Source organism: Macaca thibetana, chromosome 12, assembly GCF_024542745.1.
Source record: "Macaca thibetana thibetana isolate TM-01 chromosome 12, ASM2454274v1, whole genome shotgun sequence".
Lineage (NCBI taxonomy): Eukaryota > Metazoa > Chordata > Mammalia > Primates > Cercopithecidae > Macaca > Macaca thibetana.
The window spans coordinates 83,625,459-83,646,776 of NC_065589.1; the positions used below are offsets into that span (position 1 = coordinate 83,625,459).

At 34.0% G+C, this 21,318-nt stretch overlaps 1 protein-coding gene across 31 annotated transcripts in view; it reads left to right on the forward strand.

Annotated features, from left to right (window-relative positions):
• The window catches only part of BAZ2B (bromodomain adjacent to zinc finger domain 2B), a 413,832-nt gene that overhangs the window by 316,868 nt on the left and 75,646 nt on the right, over positions 1 to 21,318 (forward strand). For 21 of the 31 annotated variants that reach the window (XM_050752835.1, XM_050752834.1, XM_050752839.1 and 18 more), the window contains 5 exons: positions 3,703 to 3,768; positions 5,501 to 5,566; positions 6,991 to 7,035; positions 7,279 to 7,311; positions 8,552 to 8,617. In XM_050752835.1, the coding sequence (XP_050608792.1) occupies positions 3,703 to 3,768; positions 5,501 to 5,566; positions 6,991 to 7,035; positions 7,279 to 7,311; positions 8,552 to 8,617 (276 nt within the window). The remainder of the gene's footprint in view (positions 1 to 3,702; positions 3,769 to 5,500; positions 5,567 to 6,990; positions 7,036 to 7,278; positions 7,312 to 8,551; positions 8,618 to 21,318) is intronic. The other 10 variants (XM_050752842.1, XM_050752856.1, XM_050752854.1 and 7 more) reach the window with 2 other exon arrangements.

The window sequence follows — 21,318 nt, forward strand, 5'->3', positions numbered from 1 at the left end:
ACAGTAAATTTGTGTAAGTACTTTAATATCCTTGTAGACTTTGCATAAGTTGATATCTTGAACAATTTTCAGAATTTTTAAATTAATATATCAGTCAATGAAGTATATTACCCGAATGTTCAAATTTTAATAAAGCCTGTTGTTCTTAAACATGTAAAATATTAGTAGAAAATTAAATTTAAGTTATACAAAATAAGATTTGCCTTCGTTGCTTCTGAATGCTTTCAGGGTTGCTTAAAAGTTGCCACTGCAAAAAAAAAAAAAAAAAAAAAAAAAAAAAGATGAGAGCATTATTTTAGCAAATCCAGAGTTCTGTGTCTTGTATCTACAATATTTCTCCCCGTGTGGTTTTCAAAATTAAGTTTAGGTAAGAGAAGTAATTTTTAAATTTTCATAGATAAAAATTAAGTGAGAAGGTATTCAGCTTCATTTAAGATGAGAATGTGTAAACTACTCTCCCATCTCCTCATATTCATGGTAACATTAAAGCAGAAAGGAAATGGGAGAAAGTACTATTCTTTTAAAAATGTTAGGAAGAAAGTAGTTATTTCTGAGAATGAAATGAAATCAATTATGTTACTATATAAATACCTGCTAAATAAGGGGCTTGGGTTGGATTTGATGTGATTATCTCTAAGGTTTCTTCCAGTATTAACTAAAGCAATATGACTAGAAAAGTTGCTATAGAGTTGGGATTTAGGATTTGAGTTTGTAGTCAGGCAGCCTACGGTTAAATATGGGCTCTGCTACTTAATAATTTTGTGACTTTAGATGAATGACTTAACCCTTAAGTCTTTATTTCTTCCATCGTAAAAGAAGTTAATTGCAATATCCGAATAAATGAGATAATGAACGTAAAGTGCCTACTGCAGTGACCGGCAACAAAACACATGCTCAACTTTTTAAAAATAAATATAAAACATCCAACTACACAGTATACTCTTTTACCACCATAATTTAAAGTAGCAGTTGTAAACTTGAATTCCATCCTTAGTTTGTTGATTGTGACTGCTAGACATTGTAAGATTGACCTGAAATAGGCTAATGAATGCATTTGTTAAAATATATTTACTAAAGAGTATATATGAAAAAATAAGTTCATATTTCATTTTTAAGTGAAATACTGTTGTTTCTGTTATACTTTTATTTAAAAAGTTTTATAGCTTATTCTATTTCCTAATGGCTGGAGACTCATTAGATCCCATCAGTACTTTAAATTCAGCTTTATGATCTTAAAGTCTTACAGTAGCTACAACCTAAATCCACATGGTCTTTGCTACTCATTGAAAAAGCATTGAGCTCCAAAGTTTTCAGCAACATTAATGCAAATGAACTGGTCTTAATATTTATCAAGATACTTATCTGAGGCCAATCTCAGAATACCATCTCATTTATTTGATTCAACAAAGTGAATCGAAGTATAGAGTAATTCTACTCATACTATCTGTTATATAGGGTCTATTTTAAAGTCAGCATTTGATCTAGAATAAAATAGGGTATGTGTTTTCATCCTTTGATTATTTTTTCCACCTAGTAGACCAAAAATATCACCAGACAGTCCTTAAGACAGTTTTCTGGAAGATTTCAGAAACATCATTACAAAGCAGGAGGCACACAGGCATTGGGATCTGACCAGGACTCTGTATTACTACGTATTGGACTTCAGACAAAATATTTACTTGCTGAGAACCTCAGTTTTCTCTTATATAAAAAGAAGATAATTTAAGCTTCTATGATTTTTTAATGATTGATAAGATATTAAATGTAAAGTGACCAGCTCAGTGGTTGAGTACCCGACATTGTAAAGTTAACCTGTATTATAGTAATTTACCATGTTTATCTTATCTACATGCTAATGATAACACTACCAAATATATATGGATATATATAAAAGTCACTTGAATAGTTAAGATAAAGCTTTAGATTGTGTATATCAGCCCCAAGATTCCCTGCCTATCTGTGCTTAAGAGAACAATGAATGACTTTTGCTGACTTGAAAACATAGCACCTTATAATGTTATAATTGACAAGAGCAGGAAAGTTAGATCAAGAGTATACTTTTCTCAGATATCAAGTTCTAATTCAAATAAATACTGCAAATATGGATCAAATACAATCTTTTCTAAGACTTGGAAATTAAACAAAAGATACACTTTAGGGTTTTGGGTTTTATTTTTTGTTTTGTTTTTCTTTGTTTTCTTTTTTGTTTTTTTAGACAGAGTCTCCCTCTGTTGCCCAGGCTGGAATTTCAGTGGCATGATCTCTGCTCACTGCAGCCTCCGCCTCCGGGATTCCAGCAGTTCTCCTGCCTCAGCCTGCCAGGTAGCTGGGATTATAGGCATACACCACTACACCCGGCTAATTTTTTGCATTTTTAGTAGAGACAGGATTTCACCACCTAGCACTGTTCATTTCTCGAACTCCTGACCTCAGGTGATCTGCCCACCTCGGCCTCTCAGAGTGCTAGGATTACAGGTGTGAGCCACAGTGCCCGGCCCACTTTGAGGTTTTTATTTTTGACAGCCTACAATTAATACTCAGTACCAAGATAGGATCACCAAAATCAAAGAATGTGATCAGTCTTGTGAAATCAGAACAGTAATCCCTAAAATTTCATCATCCTGCAGTAGACTCCTGCAGGGAATCAATAACATCAGTGTACATAAAACAATTAAAATGTATATCAAAGTATAGCTTCAATAAGTACAACTAGCATCTGGAGATAGGAGCAGGCATTGTGAAATACAGGTGTATAAAATGTGTTGGCCCTGGAAATTCTAGGATAAGTACAGTTTTCAATTAGGAAACTTTGAATTTTCTTTTTTAACTTGTATTTATTCTCATCAGTGCCAATTTGGGACTTCTGAATGGATTAAAGAACATGAAATTTCTAAGAATGTTTTATAGAATATGAGATAATTAATATGAGATAATTTTTTAAATTAAAATGTAAATTTTTGTCAAAATTTATATGATCACTAAGTTATAAAACATATCCAATAATCAGGTTATTAAATTTAGACAATGTGTACCCCAATTATGTCCTACAAATAATTTCCTGGAATGTTAAATTATAATTAATTAATTTTAAAATAATGTTACAGGTTATTTCTGAAATGGGCTAATTGTGATAATTATAAGCAATGTTATATTGTCATGCTATTCAACATGTGAAATAAATTTTAGAATGGAAATTATTGTTAATAATGTTACAATTGTGTCACTGTATACTTTTTAAAGCATTTTATTTAATCATGACAAATGAGAAAGGGCAAACACCTCTCACTATTTTACACAAGAATAGTTATTATTTGCTCAAGACCATTCAATAAATGACTGTAATCCAGAACTGGCTATATGTTTTCTGACTGCTGATACATGATTTTTCTACTATTAAGTCCTATATTTATTTCAAGTTAAGTATTATTTGTAATTGCAAATATTTATAAAGATCTTCAGGCTATATAGTTTAATCAGCTTGCTTCGCTGAGTTTCTGTTTATTTAGCATTTGCATTTTACAAATTATGAGAAACTTTATCAAATCATATTAGTTTCAGACATGAAAATATATATGATTTTATACTAAATAAATTTTTATGTCCCGCCTTTGGTAATTTTGTACTTATATTTTTATTATTTGATTCTGCTCAAATACTCTTTACTCAGTTTATTATCTCAAGTTATCATAACTTTTCCTACAGGAAAAAATTAAGAGAATACAGCAGATCAGAATGGAAAAAGAACTTCGAGCTCAGCAAATTCTAGAGGTAGAATTCTTAAATTTAACATAATTAAAGTAATATAGCCATATATTTTTAAGTCTGCAAAAATAAAGATTTTACATGCATGTTTTCTCACGTTTGTCAGATACTCTCTTTAAACATTCTGCATAGAATAAAACTTTATCTGAGCCTTATTTAGCAAGCTAATCTAATCCCAACAATAAAGATATACAAAATGAGACAAAAGAAACAGGAAAACTTCTGAGCAGTCAATGGAGTTGTCATAAAGTTCATGCGCTAAAATGTTTTACTTTTATAAAAGTAAACAACAAAAGAAAAATCATTAGGGCTTATAGTCCGATATTTACTTTTAGTTTAGAAACAAATGTTTACAGAAGTAAACATTTCAAAAGTAAAAATAAATCTTAAATGTACAAAGTTTTATCAGATTGTTTTTCTGATTTCTAGCATATCCCTCTTCCCTGCAAGGCTAATTAGAATAGAGATAGAGGGGACATCTGTTGGCAACAGCAAAAGTAATAGGCAAAAGATAGCAAGGAAAAAATACAGGAAAACTTCAGCTAGCACGTATAGGAACTGAAAAGCCTAGCAACAGCCTGTAATCTTTTATTTGAATAGCAAGCAATTTTCAAAACTTTAATAGCCCAAAGGCATTACTCTTTGGAGCTGTGCAGTATGACTGATGTTCAAAATAATTGCCCTGAGTCATCAAGAATACGCCAAATTAGACACAGTACACAGTACACAGGCATAGTGGTGTCTAAGCAGTCACGTCTCAAAATTATTTCCATCTGAAATAGTGAAAATAAACTTCATGTTTAAAATTATTACAACTTCTCCACCATTCCGGAAACTGCTGCCTTATAGAGCAGTTTATTCCCTGAGGGCTCCAGATAACTGAGGTTTTCTCTGTTACAGTTTTATTCCTTCTAGAAATACACACATATTTTCTTACCCATTTCAAATTAATTTTAAAAACCAGAAATTGAAAATATTATTTTAAAGTAAACTGACAATAACTGCTAGGTAGTTATGAAACTTCTACACATTTCATGATTTTAAGATTATGAAGCTTATGTTTGATAAATAGCATGATCTTAATAGTCAGATTGTGACTCATGAAAGATAAGATTACAAGTTTTCATTCTATTAACAAAAAAAAAAACACTTGAACTTAACCACACTATACAGAGATGGGGAAAATCAGACCTAATATGCTTAACTTGAAAGATATAATCCAATAATGAATTTCTTTATCTCAAATTTTTAAGATTTAAAAATAAATTTTAAATAAAGTTAACATGTTCATTCTCAAATATTACTAATTCTTGAAATAATTTTTATTTATCAATTAAAATCTATTCTGTTTTCTAAATGTTTTACAGTGATTATGTTTTACTTTTAAAATCAGAAAAACAATAAATGACATAAAATCATTTTTCTGTGATTAAATTTTAAGGTAAAAGAACATAAACACTCAATTATTTCAGACTTTTAACAGAGCTTGAAGAAGAAAAGCTGTCATATTCTTATGAATCTAAGAAATTTTTGTGTATTCTAATGCTAACCTATAAATTAGAAACACAATTATTACATTAAACATAATGTTAACTGGGGGGAAATCTGTAATTGTCTCCATATATGTTACATATTGTTTCGTACCTTGTGAGACATGTAGCTTCATTTCAAGTCTGACATTATTTGCAAGTTGTAGTGGTGCTGTTGCATGACTTTGAGACCTGTTTTGCATGCACAGGCTAAAAAGAAAAAGAAGGAAGAAGCAGCAAATGCCAAATTATTGGAGGCCGAGAAACGAATAAAGGTTAGTTTAGATGAGAATCAGAGCTTTTACTTTTGAAAAATAAAAACTGTATGTTATACTGGCATCAATTATATGAAACAATATGTCTTCAAAATGACTATCTGAATATATGTTTAGCAGATATAGCATGTGTGTAATGTATGTTTTTATTTGTATGTATACTGTATGTGTATTTTTATTTTATTATGCAGGGTTTTTTTGTAATGCTTTGAGCTCTTTAGGAGACATCAAATCAGAAATGCAAATTGTTGCTTAATACCTGTATGTAGTTTTGCTAAATAAGAATGACTCCCCCAAAAAAACTGTTTTGTGTGTTGTTTATGTTTATGTTTAGCCATAGACTAGATATGGTATAGGTATGTTTATTTTTGTGTCTCAGTCTGATTCTCCCCTTTATAACTTTTTCTTTGTTAATATTCAGCAACTGTTTTATCTATTAAAAATGAAAAGCCTACAGAAACAAAAGCCAAACCTCATCAACTGTTATTTACCAATAACAAAATTAGCTGTTTTTAATTATTTTAACTTCAAGTATTTGGGGGTGTTTTGTTCTGATTTCCTGGCATGGAGTATAAGAGAGATGTCCCCTTCCTCCCCTCCCCCACCCTGCCATCCACCAGTAACTGAATACTGAAAGGGGGTAGCTGGGTGAACCTACTGGTACTGGAAAGAGCCACCACAGTTATACTTTGTAAAGCCAGGAACTGTTTATCTTTTCTACATAGACTCTCTTACTTTATTTTTTAAATTTCTACCTTTTCATGTTTGCCGTTAATATTAATTTCACCATATTTTACCTTTATAAAAATAATGAGATTGGTGACGTTCCTTGAATGGTTTGCCTTACGCCCCATCCCCTTGGAATGGTGCCCTGAATCATAGGTGGACATGAAAATTTCACACTGATTGCCTAGTTTTTATCACTTTAATTCATATGTAGTGTATAGAAATGAAAAACATGATGTTAATTATAGAGTATATTTGAGAGTTCATATTCAGAATGGAGAGAGTTCTAATTGGCTAGATTTGAGGGTTGCACCATAATGTATCACACTGATTAAAAAATACATGTGTGGGTTATATCTGATAGACTCTGACCATCTAGCTAGTTAGTTCAATGAATGTGCCATTGAAATGTGCAGTTAGATCAGTCATTCATTAAATTTTAAGTAAAAATGACTGCTGAAGAAAGATCCTTGCTACCATATTTGCTATGTTATACACTTTGTATGTAAGTATTTGTTGGGTAGAAGCATACAAAATCAAATTGACATTTTATAAGTAAAAAATTATTGAATATTGGCCATTTCATATGGTTCAACCTAATGGAAGACTATAGAATCTCAGAAAAGGAACTTTTAATAATTTTAGCATGTTCTAAATCTTCTCTAAAAATCATGTATTAAAAGTTTCTTATTTTTAAGGAAAAAGAAATGAGAAGACAACAAGCTGTTCTTCTGAAACATCAGGTCTGTAATGTATAGTTATACAACTGTTGAATGTACATTTTATACCATTGCTTAAACCTATTTGGGGGAAAATCTTCAAAATATTTTCTTTAAAATTTCTGATATAATTTCTGCTTAAGTTTTTCCTTCAACCTACAGTTTATTGCCTTGCTTTGGTATTGGTGTCTTTTTGGGGGGTTGAAAAATTGGTTTTATGACTCTGTGATTTCTGTTTCATAATGTTGTGCCAACTCTTTCTACCAGGAGTTGGAGAGGCATAGACTAGATATGGTATGGGTATGTTTATTTTTGTACATCTAACACCGCATTGTGATTTGGTTGTGATATGGTTGTCATAGCAATGCATAAAGTGTAGCACTGGCTGCTGTCATATTACATACTGCTGCATGGCTTACAGCACAGTGCATTGCATACATCTGCTTGTCTGTCTATAAAGAAGTATGATGCATCTCCAAGATTTTACACTGAATTGTACAAGCCTTCAATAAGGCTGCTGTCTAAAAATTTACATTACTGATGTCACAAAGAAAGTTGGATCACTATACAATTAGGTATAATTATGACCAATATTCTCCCATCATTCTAGATGCAAAACTGCCATTGAATACAGTGGGAATTTTGAGTTTGCTTGATGAGAGAATATGAAATATATTCTGGTTTCATAGACAAATTTTAGAAATAATTTTGGAAATATCCCTTTGGAGAAACCAAATATGCTTAAACAAAAAAATCGATTAGATATTATAAATATGTGATTTTTTTATTTTAAAAGTAAAGTGAGATTATCAAATTAAACCAGTGCTTACCTTATTTTCATACTGTGCCTTTAAGATTCCACCTGTTAGCCCATGGTGCAGCTTTTGTGGCTTTAAATAGTGTATCAGGTGGCAGACATCAGTAAATAGGAATATCCCATTTCACTGGTGTTGTATGTGAAACAAGACTAGTTTAACTAAATTGGTATAAAAGCCTTAAAAAATCTTTAATTTGTTGGTGGCTTATTGGATTTACAAAATGATTTTGTAGTTGAAATAAAATAACCAACTCTAAAATCATGAAGTTAAAGTGACTATAAATCAATTTCTTCCTGATCTAAAATTTTAAGAACAACACAACCTTTGGTTTAATTGGCCATAGTATTTGTGGTTTTTCTAATAGCAGATGTAAGGTAACTGACCTGTTCCAGCCAACCATTATGCTTTTCGTTCTGCCAGCTTTTGAAGGAGCATCACAACTGACCATAAGTAAATCTTGTATGCTTCTGTTTACACTGTCTCCATGTTCATTGCTTTACCTTTTTGCTTTTGACTGTTCTTGTATTTGCTTTCTAAACCTGAACTAAAACATGCACAGACTGGCCATTCTTGTCTTATATTTAGTATTTACTGTGACTTGTCTATAAATGCTAAACATGCTATACTGAGTTTTTGTTTTGTTTTTGTTTTTGTTTTTCCATTGGAAAATCAAACTGTTAATTGTGGTTGAGTTATTTTCCACATTTTATCTGGCCTAATAGGAACGAGAGCGAAGGCGACAGCACATGATGCTTATGAAAGCTATGGAGGCTCGTAAAAAAGCAGAAGTAAGTGTATCTTTCTACAAAAATATTACCTTATAAAGTAACACTTTTTCCTAAGGCATTGGCTCTTCTAAATATAAATTTTTCAGAATATAGGTTTGTTGTGATTTACTGGCTTTCATATGCAAACCAGAAATTTAGAGATAGCAACTGAGTGTTAGAACATAAAAGAATGTAGGAAGAGTTCCAATGTATGTGTTAGTTTTCCTGGCTAAGATTTTAATTGTCTTTTTTTAGTCTAGTAAATGACATTGGTTTAGATAAAGGTAGCTATTTATTACACCAGAGTTTCACAAAACTAGTATTACAGCATGCCTAGACAAGTCCTGTATGTCGTAATTCAAACACAAATCATTCCGACCATGGATTCCTGCCCTAAGAATTATTCTTTAGTATTCTCTATGTAAAATTAGGCCTAAGTACTTTTCTTAAAGTAACTTTTAACAGATAATTCAGAATAAGAAAATTATTGCAGTACATCAGAATGAGCTTATTTGGAGTTTAATGGAAATCACTTAAAGGTTAAAATAGATATATGTTACAAAGGAATAACATTCTGTATTAAAACAGTTGAATAGAGTCATTATAACTGGGGTTTTGGAGGTTGAAAGACACAGATTCCCCTGCTGGTTCTGCCACCAATTTGCTTTACATTTTCAAGCCATTTCTTTAAAATTGAGATGATACGTACCTCCTAGGATTATGGGATTATCGAGTGAGATAAGCATTTAATAAGTGAGAATTAATGAAAATGATACTGTTTGATCTAGAAGTTGGGAGGCCTGTATTTCAGTATTTTGGTCTCAGCTCTAGCTTAAATTAGCAATATAGATTTTTGGTGTGTAGAGAAAATAAGTGTATTGTTTTGGAACCTGTGCACAGTAGCCAGATTATCTGAATTTGAATTCCGATTTCATTACTTTCCAGCTATATGACCTTGGGCATGTTATTTAACTTCTCTGTGATTCATTTCATCTATAAAATGAAGATAATACTAATTTCTGTTTCGTAGGACTGAAGAGATGATTAAATGGATATGTGTCTCTGTGTGTGTAAAGTTCTTAGAACAGTGCCTGGCACCACATAGTACCTAACCATTGACACTACATATGTATAGAATGGGCCTAGCAAGATGCATCCCAGGTTGCGAACTACTGACATAGATTGCCTCTTAGCAGAGACTTAACATAGCATGTAACATATATTACAGCAATCACTTTCTGTGACTTTTCCTAAAGGTTATGGAAGTTTTACTCCAACACTTTTCCTGCTGTCTTTTTTTCCCTAACCTTTTGGTTACCCAGGCTTATTGACACCCACTATACCTAACATAATAATTGAATCTATACATCTGTGCATGGAAATATAACCATAATCTCTGAAAAATGACAGTCACGGAAAGAGAGAGGTAACGTATTCCAGGAATTGGCAGGGCTGCTCTGTATTCCGTTATGGAAACAGTACAGTGAAGGGAAGAGTAGGGAAGGGGACTAATTAAAAGCCTGAACACTGAATCTAATTCCCTCAATCTGGAGAGATGGAAATGGAGGGAGCAATTAGTAATTCAGGAAAAAGACCTAGGAAATTCCTCAAGAGACAAGTTCTTCCCTACCAATTGTGGGTTTTGTTTTTTTGGTTTTTTTTTTCTGTTTGTTTGTTTTCTGTTTTTTGTTTTTTTATAAGAAGGAATAAAAAGAACCAGGGCTTGCCATTCTGTTTTTTCTTGGCAGGGAGGAAAGCTAACCAAAATAATCCAAAACGTTATCTTCAGGCATACTAGGATTCATTAGAAGAGAAGATCCTGTAAAATAGTAAGAATGAGATCATCTGAGAGAGGGAATATCCAGGTGAAAGAGGCACCCCAAAGGCCTCAAAGACATGAACCCTCCCGCTGGTTTTTCATATTAGCCCACTAGGGCCTGGGGAGAGTAGGGGAAGCTGCTGCAGAGAGGTGAGGAAGATCTGGGTTGAATGGAGGGTGATAGCCACAGGATAAATAAAGCTGATTAAAATTAGATATTCTAAGAATCCATCAAAGCTCAAGAGCACCTCTCAAGAGGAAAAGGATATACTCTTGACTAAATAGAGTGAATCTGCTACAGTTCTTCCAATAAAACTGAGAAAGAGATTCCAGATACCCGGTACAGCTCTTCCTCTCCTAGCTACCTTTGTCCTGAGCAAAAAGAAGTGGAAGTAGAATACAGAATACTCACCCACAAATCTGAAGTACTTGTAAGTCTAAAATCAGGTAGCAGATAAAGAGAGAAGAGCTGCAGGAAAATTAACCCACCTACATTGGAACAATACAAGTTGTGAATACGGCTGGACATATTAAGCATAAGTACTTTGAAAAGAAATGGTAAGGCAACTGTGTTAAAATATTGAACCAAAATAAAGCCAATAAATGCATATGTACATAAATTAATTACTTAAATTCTAATGGCTGAAAGAGTGAGCCTGGTTTCTCGGTTCTCATTATTGCTATCCTCAGCACTCCCTATACATTCTCTACAGAGCAGCTAAAGTGATCTTTTCAAAAAGTAAACCAGATCATATCCTGACACTATCCAGGGGACTCTCATTGCAATTACAACAAAGTTCAAACTCCTCACCATGGCATTTTCCCACTGACCTCTGCCTCTCACTCCAGTTTTACTTCATACAATTTGTCCCTTGTGCACTATATTCTGGTCATTTTTGTCTTGTTATTATTCCTGAATGAATGGTCTGTGCTATTGGTGTTTTTCCACCAAATATTCAGATGGTTCCTATTTGTTGTTCAATCATCAATCAAATGTTAACTTTTCAAAAAGGCCTTGCCAGCAGGAGAGTCGCTTGAACCTGAGAGGCGGAGGTTGCAGTGAGCCGAGATTGCGCCATTGCACTCCAGCCTGGGCAACAAGAGCAAAACTCCATCTCAAAAAAAAAAAAAAAAAAAGGCCTTCCCAGAAACCTAATTTTGCTTTATCTTACACCCCACACCATTCACTCATCTTATTGTTTGTGGGCTAGTTCCTCCCAGGATATAAGATCTATGAGAACAGGACTCTTGTCTGTCTATGCCATTGTATTGCCAGTGCCTCAGTTAGAACCAAGTAAATAGGAGGTGCCTAGAAAATTGTAAATGAATGAATGGATAGGGTAAAATTAAAGTGATTGTGGCAGAACTAAAAAATCAAATTAAGTACAAAACAATCATTAAATTTTGAGTATATTATTATGTTTTCTATGTAATTCTCTTTGTATGATAGAAAACTCTTTTTATTTTATTTTTCTCCAGATGGTGTTCTTTTGTTACAGTCAAACACTCAAGGAACTATTATTTAACAATGCAATAACATATGCCACAAATAATCCTCAATCAGAATGTTTCAGAAAATTTCGTAGATAAAATTGAGTTCTTAAAATGTTATTGGCCAGGTGCAGTGGCTCACACCTATAATCCCAGCACTTCTGGGAGGCTGAGGCAGGAGGATCACCTGAGGTCGGGAGTTCGAGACCAGCCTGATGGAGTAGTGAAACTCCCTCTCTACTAAAAAATACACACAAAACAAATGAGCCAGGCCTGGTGACACACACCTGTAATCCCAGCTACTCGGGAGGTTGAGGCAGGAGAATCACTTGAACCTGGGAGGCAGAGGTTGCCATGAGCAGAGATCATACCACTGCACTCCAGTCTGGGTGACAGAGTGAGACTCTGTCTTTAAAAAAAAAAGTTATCATCTGCCATAGACCCATGAACAGGACTCATGGACTGGGTAATTTTATCAGTCATTTTGATTTTGAATTGTGTTCCTCTAATGCGGGGGTCCCCGGGGTTTCCGACCAGTACCTCCACCTGAGCCAGATGCCAGAGCCTTACCTCCTCCCAGATCAGTGGCAGGATCAGATTCTCATAGAAGCATGAACTCTATTGTGAACTGCACATGCGAGGGATCTAGGTTGCATGCTCCTAATGAGAATCTAACGATGATGATCTGAGGTGGAACAGTTTCATCCTGAAACCATCCTCCCCACCACCCCACCCCTGTGTCTGTGGAAAAATTGTCTTCCATGAAACTGGTCTCTGGTGCCAAAAAGGTTGGGGACCACTGCTCTAATGAGTGGTGCCCATAGATCTGTGATCAACTGTTCATCTTTCAAACTACTAGTATGTGCCCAAGATTAAATTAGATACTGTGGGAAAAACAAAATATTCAAGATGCAGTAATCATATCAGAGAGATAAAATGAACAGTATAAGTGGTTAGGCAATAAAAGACCTATTTTTAACAACGATCAAAACTTTCGCCCAGTCTTTTACATAAACCTCAGTATTAACAAAGCATTCCTATATGTACTTGCCCATTTCCTCATTATTACTTAACATGCACAAGATGTAACTCATGGAATGTCAACAATGGGCACATTGTGGCTTTATATTCTGCCACCCATGAAAATGTTATGAATAGTGTTTAATGAGTCATGAAGTTTAAAAAACAAATTGATTTCACCTTGTTGATTAAAAATCTCCTATATTACCTGAAATTATTCGAAGAAACTCCCCACACCTATCAAAGGAGGTAACAAAAACACCACTTGTGTGATTCTTTGTGTACACTACACTGATCTTTTGGATTTAGTACTACTTTAGTATATTTTTCACTAAAAAGCTCTCAAATTTCTCTTGGTTTTCTAGTTGTGAAATCTAATTTTTATAGTTTTTCCATTACACAAATTTATAATTAGTAAAAAAATTCTCAGATTTATATAAATTATCTCCTTATTATTATATTAACATTAAAGGGCCATTAGTATATCATCATAGTTCATAAATATTTTCATAATGTAAGAAATAGTCTTTAGCCTCATGAATACAAAAAGCTTATTTTCTAATATAATTTAATATGAAATACATCTGCTTTCATTATTACTAATCCCTAGAAACAAGGTTGGTTTAAGCAACATGAGAAAGTAACATTTAACTCAAAATCTTCAGTTTCCATTATGAAAACTTCAAACTATACCAGTCACAAATTTATAATCAATTTACTCATATTAACTAAATAATCAACCATAGTAATTTTAACACAATCTTCTGCATGTCTCCCCAATGATCAATAAACTGCAAAAAGTTGTTAAACGTGTATCTATCACAGAGTGACTTTGTCAGCACTTTAGGAGACAAAGCCATAAAATGGAAGAAAGTTTCAGGTTTCAGAAGTCATGTAATAAACAATTAGAAAGCAGAAAAAAAGGCATAATGATTCAAGTAATAAAGAATATTTCATAATTACATATTTACACCAGTCATTATTTGGTAAAAACAAAAAAAGCAAAATTGCACATGTAGACAGTTTTTAAGCAAACACATTTTTAGTTGACAAAATAGTAAAGATACTTAAACAATACTTATGCAAATGTACTTTATTTCAATTTTAAAATTGTCTTTATAAACAAATATTAAATTATTCTATATAAACAATTTAACGTTTAGCACCATAGGAAAGATAAAAAATTTTTTTAAATTAAATTTAAAAAATTCAGGGGCTGGGTGTGGTGGCTCACACCTGTAATCCCAGCACTTTGGTAGGCCTAGGTGGGCAGATTGCCTGAGCTCAGGAGTTCAAGACCAGCCTAGGCAACACAGTGAAACCCCATCTCTACTAAAATACAAAAAATTAGCCGGGCGTGACAGCGTGCACCTGTAGTCCCAGCTACTTGGGAGGCTGAAGCAGGAGAATTGCTTGAACCCAGGAGGCGGAGGTTGCAGTGAGCCAAGATTGCACCACGGCACTCCAGTGTGGGTGACAGAGTGAGACTCTGTCTTAAAAAAAAAAAAAAAAAAAAGTGGAATGTTAAATGTCATGTAAAAAAGTAGACTTTGGAAAGAGTTGTTTTTATACTTATTAAAATCTGTAACTCTAGAATTAACAATGTCAATTTTAATTTAGGAGACATTTATGTAATAGTAGCTATCCTACATAATATTTAAGATAGTTTATCTAAAGTAAGTACAGAATAACCAGAATACGTAAGGAGCTCAAACAACTCAATAGGAAAAAATCTGATAATCCAAGTTAAAAGTGGGCAAAAGATCTGAATAGACATCTCTCAAAAGAACACATACAAATGGCAAGGGAGTATATGAAAAGATGCTCAACATCATTGATCATCAAGAAAAGGATATGAAAACTATATTGAGACATCATCTCACCCTAGTGAAAGTGGCTTTTATACAGAAGACAGGCAATGATGAATACTGGCAAGCATGTGGAGAAAAGAGAACCTTCATATGCTGTTGGTGGGACTGTAAATAAGTGCAGCCACTATGGAAAACAGTATGGAGGTTCCTCAGAAAACTCAAAATGGAACTACCATATGATCCAGCAATCCCACTCCTAGGTATATACCCAAAAGAAAGGAAATGAGTATATCAAAGAGATAACCTGTACTCACATGTTTATTGTAGCACTGTTCACAATAGCCAAGATTTGGAAGCAACCTGTGTCCATCAACAGTTGAATAGATAAAGAAAATGTGGTACATATACACAATGGAGTACTATTCAGCTAAAAAAAAGAATGAGATCCTGTCATTTTCAACAACACAGATGGAACTAGAGTAGAAGAAGCCAGGCAAAGAAAAACAAAATTCACATGTTCTCATTTATTTGTGGGAGCTAAAAATTAAAACAATGAATATGGTCGGGCACAGTGGCTTATGCCTGTTTTCCCAGCACTTGCGAGGCCAAGGTGGGTGAATCATGAGGTCAGGAGTTCAAGACCAGCCTGGCCAAGATGGCAAAACCCCATCTCTACTAAAAAATACAAAAATTAGCCGGGCATGGTGGCAGACTCCTGTAGCCCCAGCTACTTGGGAGACTGAGGCAGGAGAATCGCTTGAACCCGAGAGGTGGAGGTTACAGTGAGCCAGGCTTGCGCCACTGCACTCCAGCCTGGGTGACAGAGCAAGACTCCGTCTCAAAAACAAACAAACAATGCAGGAATATAGAGAGTAGAATGATGGTTACCAGAGGCTGGGAAGGGTAGTGGGGTGTTGGGGGGAGAGAGAATGGTTAATGGGTACAAGAATATATTAGATAAAATTAATAAGATCTAGTATTTGATAGCACAACAAGGTGATTACAGTCAACAGTGATTCATTGTATATTTTAAAGTAACTAAAAGAGTATAATTGGAATGTTTGTAACACAAAGAAATGATAAATGCCCAAAGTGATGGGAAAAAATACAAATAAGTACAGAATTTTTCATGTAATATTTTTGTAAGAACATGTGATAAGTGGAAAGTTTTATTCTTTTTAAGTATTTTGTATCTATAAAGTATAAGAAGTATCTTTAGGGTTTCTGGAATCATGTGCTTCATGATTTTTTCCTTTAATTTTTATAATTTATAAATATAAATTAAAATGTAAAAATAATAGGCCTTTTTAAAAAAATTACCTGAAATACTCACAGTCAATATTGGCCCATAAAGCAGTGTCATTTTTGTTCTTTACATCTGTCATCTGTAAATGGCTTGTGTTATTAATCTTATTTGCACTTTTATCCTTCCTGTACCCTGAGGTAAACCTGTGTCTCTTAAACTATATTTTTGTCTTTTAAATTGGAGTACAGATTTCTGTCAAATGAAATGTTTTCTTCTGATTATGCCTAGAACAAACACCTAGGAGACCCGGTAGAATCATCAAATGCGAAAACCATAAGTCTCTGTGCAACATGATCTCTTCAAAATGGCCTGTTTTGCAATCTATAAGTTATAAACTTCACACTAATGGGCCATTCTACTACATTTCTTGTTTGGATTTTTAACTTAAATAATTCTAAAATACAATAAATTTATTCTTGTATTTGTTATTGTGCTATTGAATTGTGGAAATCCTTTGATTTATGTTTTAGAGTCCCTAAAATAATCTTTTCATGTAAATAAAAAATTGATTTTTAAATTTTCACCCTATGTGAAACCAGACTCTTTAGGATAATCTAAATTTAATGCATTTGCTATCAACAGATGTTTCAACTTTGAAATGAAATTTTGACTGACTTCTTAACTAAGATATTAGTAAGATTTTGATACAAAAAGATCCCATTATATATTATATTTCTTCATAGAATATATAATTACGATGATAAAAAAGATATTTTATTATAAATGACTTATAACCCAAGAGCCCATATTTATTTCAAGAATTTCTGTATCTGGAAAACTGGGTAGGGATAGAGGGAAAAAGAAAAAAAAATTAGGATGATGCATGCTGCTTTGCTTGTAATAATAAAAATAAAAAAAATAATAATTATTATTATTATTACTTTGAGATGGAGTTTCGCTCTTTGTTGCCCAGGCTGGAGTGCAGCGGTGCAGTCTCGGCTCACTACAACCTCCACCTCCCAGGTTCAAGCAATTCTCTTGTCTCAGCCTCCCAAGCAGCTGGGATTACAGGCGCCCATGACCACACCCAGCCAATTTTTGTATTTTTAGTAGAGACAGCATTTCACCGTGTTGGCCAGGCTGATCTCAAACTCCGGACCTCAGGTGATCCACCCGCCTCGGCTTCCCTAAGTGCTGGGATTACAGGTGTGAGCCACCGAACCCATCGCTTGGAATTCTTTATAGTTAATCTAAAATCCAGAGCTACATTTTGTAGTCATTGGTAGACAGTCTAAGTTACTGTCCTGCGGTTTTACCAATATTAACATAAAATATGTTTTAACTTTCTTTTCATATTAGGATAGGTTTAATATGTCTTATCTCTGGCAAATCAGAGGTCTGTTATGAACTGACCTTGGAAAATCACAAAATTCCATTGTAAAATCCTATTATTTGACAGAGCAACAAAATATAATATTATAGAAATTAGATATAGGTTCATAATAAGGCAGCTTACTTTGTCAAGAAAAGGCTAAGGTAAAAAGTAGATAAATAGATTACTCTTCCGCTAGGAGCAAGAGTACTATACAAATTTACATGCCTTCATTTTTGGCCTAAGTAGTGCTGCTACTTTAAACTTTAGCTTTTGGCAAAATTATTGGGTAATAAATCTGTTTAATTTTTATGGGAGGGGTATCTATTTGCAAGCATATCAAATCACAGTACATGCTATATGGCTAAGAAATTAATAATGTTGAAGTAGGTGTTAGAAAAATATACTTTAGATAATTTTTAAATTTCTAAACGTAATCTAAATATTCTTAATAAATGTATTTAATTCCACTTTTGGATTCAAGGTTTCTAAATACTCTTAACTGAAAATGGAAGACAGCAATTATGTTTGCCCACAGAGTAAAATATTAAAAGTGAAGAAGAAATTGCCTATTGAATTCATTTAATAACCAGTTCAAAATGTTACCATAATTTTAGTTTGTGTCATTTGAAGAATTAATCATTCAGCAAAGTTATAAATGCTCAAATAATTTTTATATGCCATGGTATGTCAAACGTATCTATTACAGTCATATCACTACTGTAATAAGAAGTAAGAACAATACTTAGACTGTGGAGACCAGTGGGAGAGGAAAGTTGGACTGATACAGGCTCAAGAGTCAAAGAGAAAGATAAAATAATTAAAAACTTTTTCCAGGTGTCCAGGGGGGAATTGAATAGGTCCATGAAGAAACAGGTGAATAAGTTCCTCTGCCCTCTAGAAGAGGCTTATACTTGAGTGAGAGAGATCAACTTTAAAGAAATAATTGCTACACAGTGCCACAAATGCTGTAATAAGTTATATGGAAGCTCAAAAACAAGAAGTACTACCATGTCTAAAGTAGTTGTGGGAACGATTTTAAAAAGTGGGAACAATTTAAAAATTTTAAAAAAAACAAAACAGGCTTTATACAGACTTCTTGTGAAGGAACTAGGTATTCTAGACACTAGGAATGGCATATACAGAGGTATAGTACTGTGACTAAACAAGACCTGGGGGTGGGGTACAAAGAGGGTATTAGCCATTTTAACCTCGTGTACATGCCCATCTTGGCTTTGTTGTTGCTTCATCGTCATTATTCATCCAAGCAGTAAATTCAAAGGGGCTGTGCTGTCTTCTCCACACAGGTGTGTCACACAGTGTGGCTGGAACATGGGAAATCCACTGTGAATCGTGAGATGTGAGACTAGCACTTGTGTGGGGCTAGATTGTGACTGGCTTTATACGTCATTATAAATATTAGTTGGTGATTGAGGGGACCTTGGAAGCTCTGGCTCTTTGAAAGTAAACTTGTACCATAACCACAGAATTTATATTACTTCTATACAATTCATACTGAATTGAGAGACTCCACATTTCCATTAAAGTATGCCTGATAGTAGACAGTAATAAATGCTTGTCTTTAACTGATAAAGGTCACACTGATTTCTATAATTTTTTTGGAAATCTCCATTTTATCATAAATATCAATGTGACTTTTGCATTCTATTCCATATTATACTTTTTCAGTTGGAAAAAGGTGTTGCATATCACCAGCTAAAATTGATACTCCAAGCATATAATCCATACTTATGGCATTCCGTGCACTCTAGCTTATTGCCTGTGTGTCTATTGAGTATGTATGTACCTCCAGGATTGCTACCAATGGGAAGTTGACACAGTGAAAAGAGCATCAGTGTCACACTTTTTAAAAAGTAATAGTAACTATTTTTAACAACTAGTAACTAGTAATCTCAATTATTATGTTTATAATTGCTGTTATGGACATCATTAAGAGATCTGAGTTAGCTCTATGTAAAGCCATGTATCACTTAATGATGACAATACATTCTGAGAAGAGTGTCATTAATCAATTTCATTATTGTGCAGACATCATAGAGTGACGTACCCAAACCTTAGATGGTATAGACTGCTACACTGGGCTATGTGGCATAGACACTGTAGTACATGCAATTCTTTATTGACAAACATCATGTGGCATATGAGTGCAGCAGAAAATTTTACAGTATCTACTTTCAAATCAGTAAGAGATATTTAATATGCTTTTTTCTATTAGTGATCCAAATTCATTACTCTAGTGAGGAACCAAAAACTTAAATCTTCCCTTCTTTGGAAAGTTATTAGAGCAACAGTTCATGTGTTTAAGAATCGAAATTTCAATTCTAGGGGGAAAAAAATTATTCTACCAGTGACTCTGCTGCCCTTTTGTAAGGGCTAGTAATAATAGTACTTCAGGCTATTACCTAATAATTTGATTTGAAAATCAAAACCTCAGAAACTGCTTTTTGGTTTATAATTGGTAAAATTAATTATAAAACTTTGCTGGTGTCAACAATCTCATAAGTTTCCTTATAGTTTGTCCTCCCAGAATGTCTGCGTGAATCAATAACCCAGAAATTCAGAGGCAGTATAAAAATGAACAGTAACTTGTGCATGTCATATAAGACGTCCCTTATGATCTGGCCCTCTGACTATCATAATATTCAGCAACTATTCAACTCACAACCTACACTCCAGTTTTGAAACTGCTAACAATTTTTCAAACACACTGTACTTTCTCTACTCTCTGGTCCCATGTTCTTCCCCACTCCTCTCTTTCTCCCTCTTGGCCATTCCCTCCAGCAGCAGTCAGGGTGCTCACTTACCAGTGACAATCGAAATGGAGATAATTAGAATATGGGCAAAAATAGTAATATAGTACAGAAAGCAATGAGTGCTGTGTTAAAGTCAGAGTTAGGAGCTATGAAATGTAATAGAAATTGGTAGTGTTTAAGATTTAAATATGCAAGATGGGAAAAATGAACTTCTTGATTGGAGTGAACCAATATAAGCAGCTAAGGAAATAAATGTTCATCAGGAATAGGAAATTCTAAACCTACACAGAAAAAAATATGAGAGGTAAGATTAGAAAAGAAGAGTCCGGAATTCAAAAGTAAGGACTTAGACCTTATTTTGATAGAAAATCGAAAGACGGCCAGGCACGGTGGCTCACGCCTGTAATCCCAGCACTTTGGGAGGCCGAGGTGGGTGCACCACAAGGTCAGGAGATCGAGACCAATCCTGGCTAACACGGTGAAACCCCGTCTCTACTGAAAAATACAAAAAATTAGCCGGGCATGGCGGCAGGCACCGGTAGTCCCAGCTACTCGGGAGGCTGAGGCAGGAGAATGGCATGAACCCAGGAGGTGGAGGTTGCAGTGAGCCGAGATCGCCCCACTGCATTCCAGCATCCAGCCTGGGCAACAGAGCGAGACTCCGTCTCAAAAAAAAAAAAAAAAAAAGAAAATCGAAAGACTTTTAATCAAGGAAGAGATATAATGAGCCTTACAAAAGTAAACCAATTAGCAATGTGTGGCACATGTGCGGTAATAGGTTAGAACTGACTGATGATTCTACTGTTATTTCTCCTCTAAATAAATGAGAGCTATACTTGAGATAGAATGAAAAAGTAATGATAATGGTATTATAATAGAAAATCACTTCCTCCAACAAAAAGTCATTCCCTACAACAGAGAGACAAGTCAGTTATTTCCATATTGTTGCCATTACCAGAACATTTTTAATGCTTTTGACATTGCCTCTCTTAAGTGTTGTTTATGGTGGTGAATAATATTTTTCTTTCATCACAGGTGCTATCTTAAGACTAGCTAATTCACTTTGAAAGAACTGCTTTTGCACATTCAAACGTGTACTTCCATTTTCCTACTGTAAATCATATGCTTCCTGGAGCCACACTAAAATTTGTACTAATAACTATTTAATAAGATATGTAGTTGCCCATGT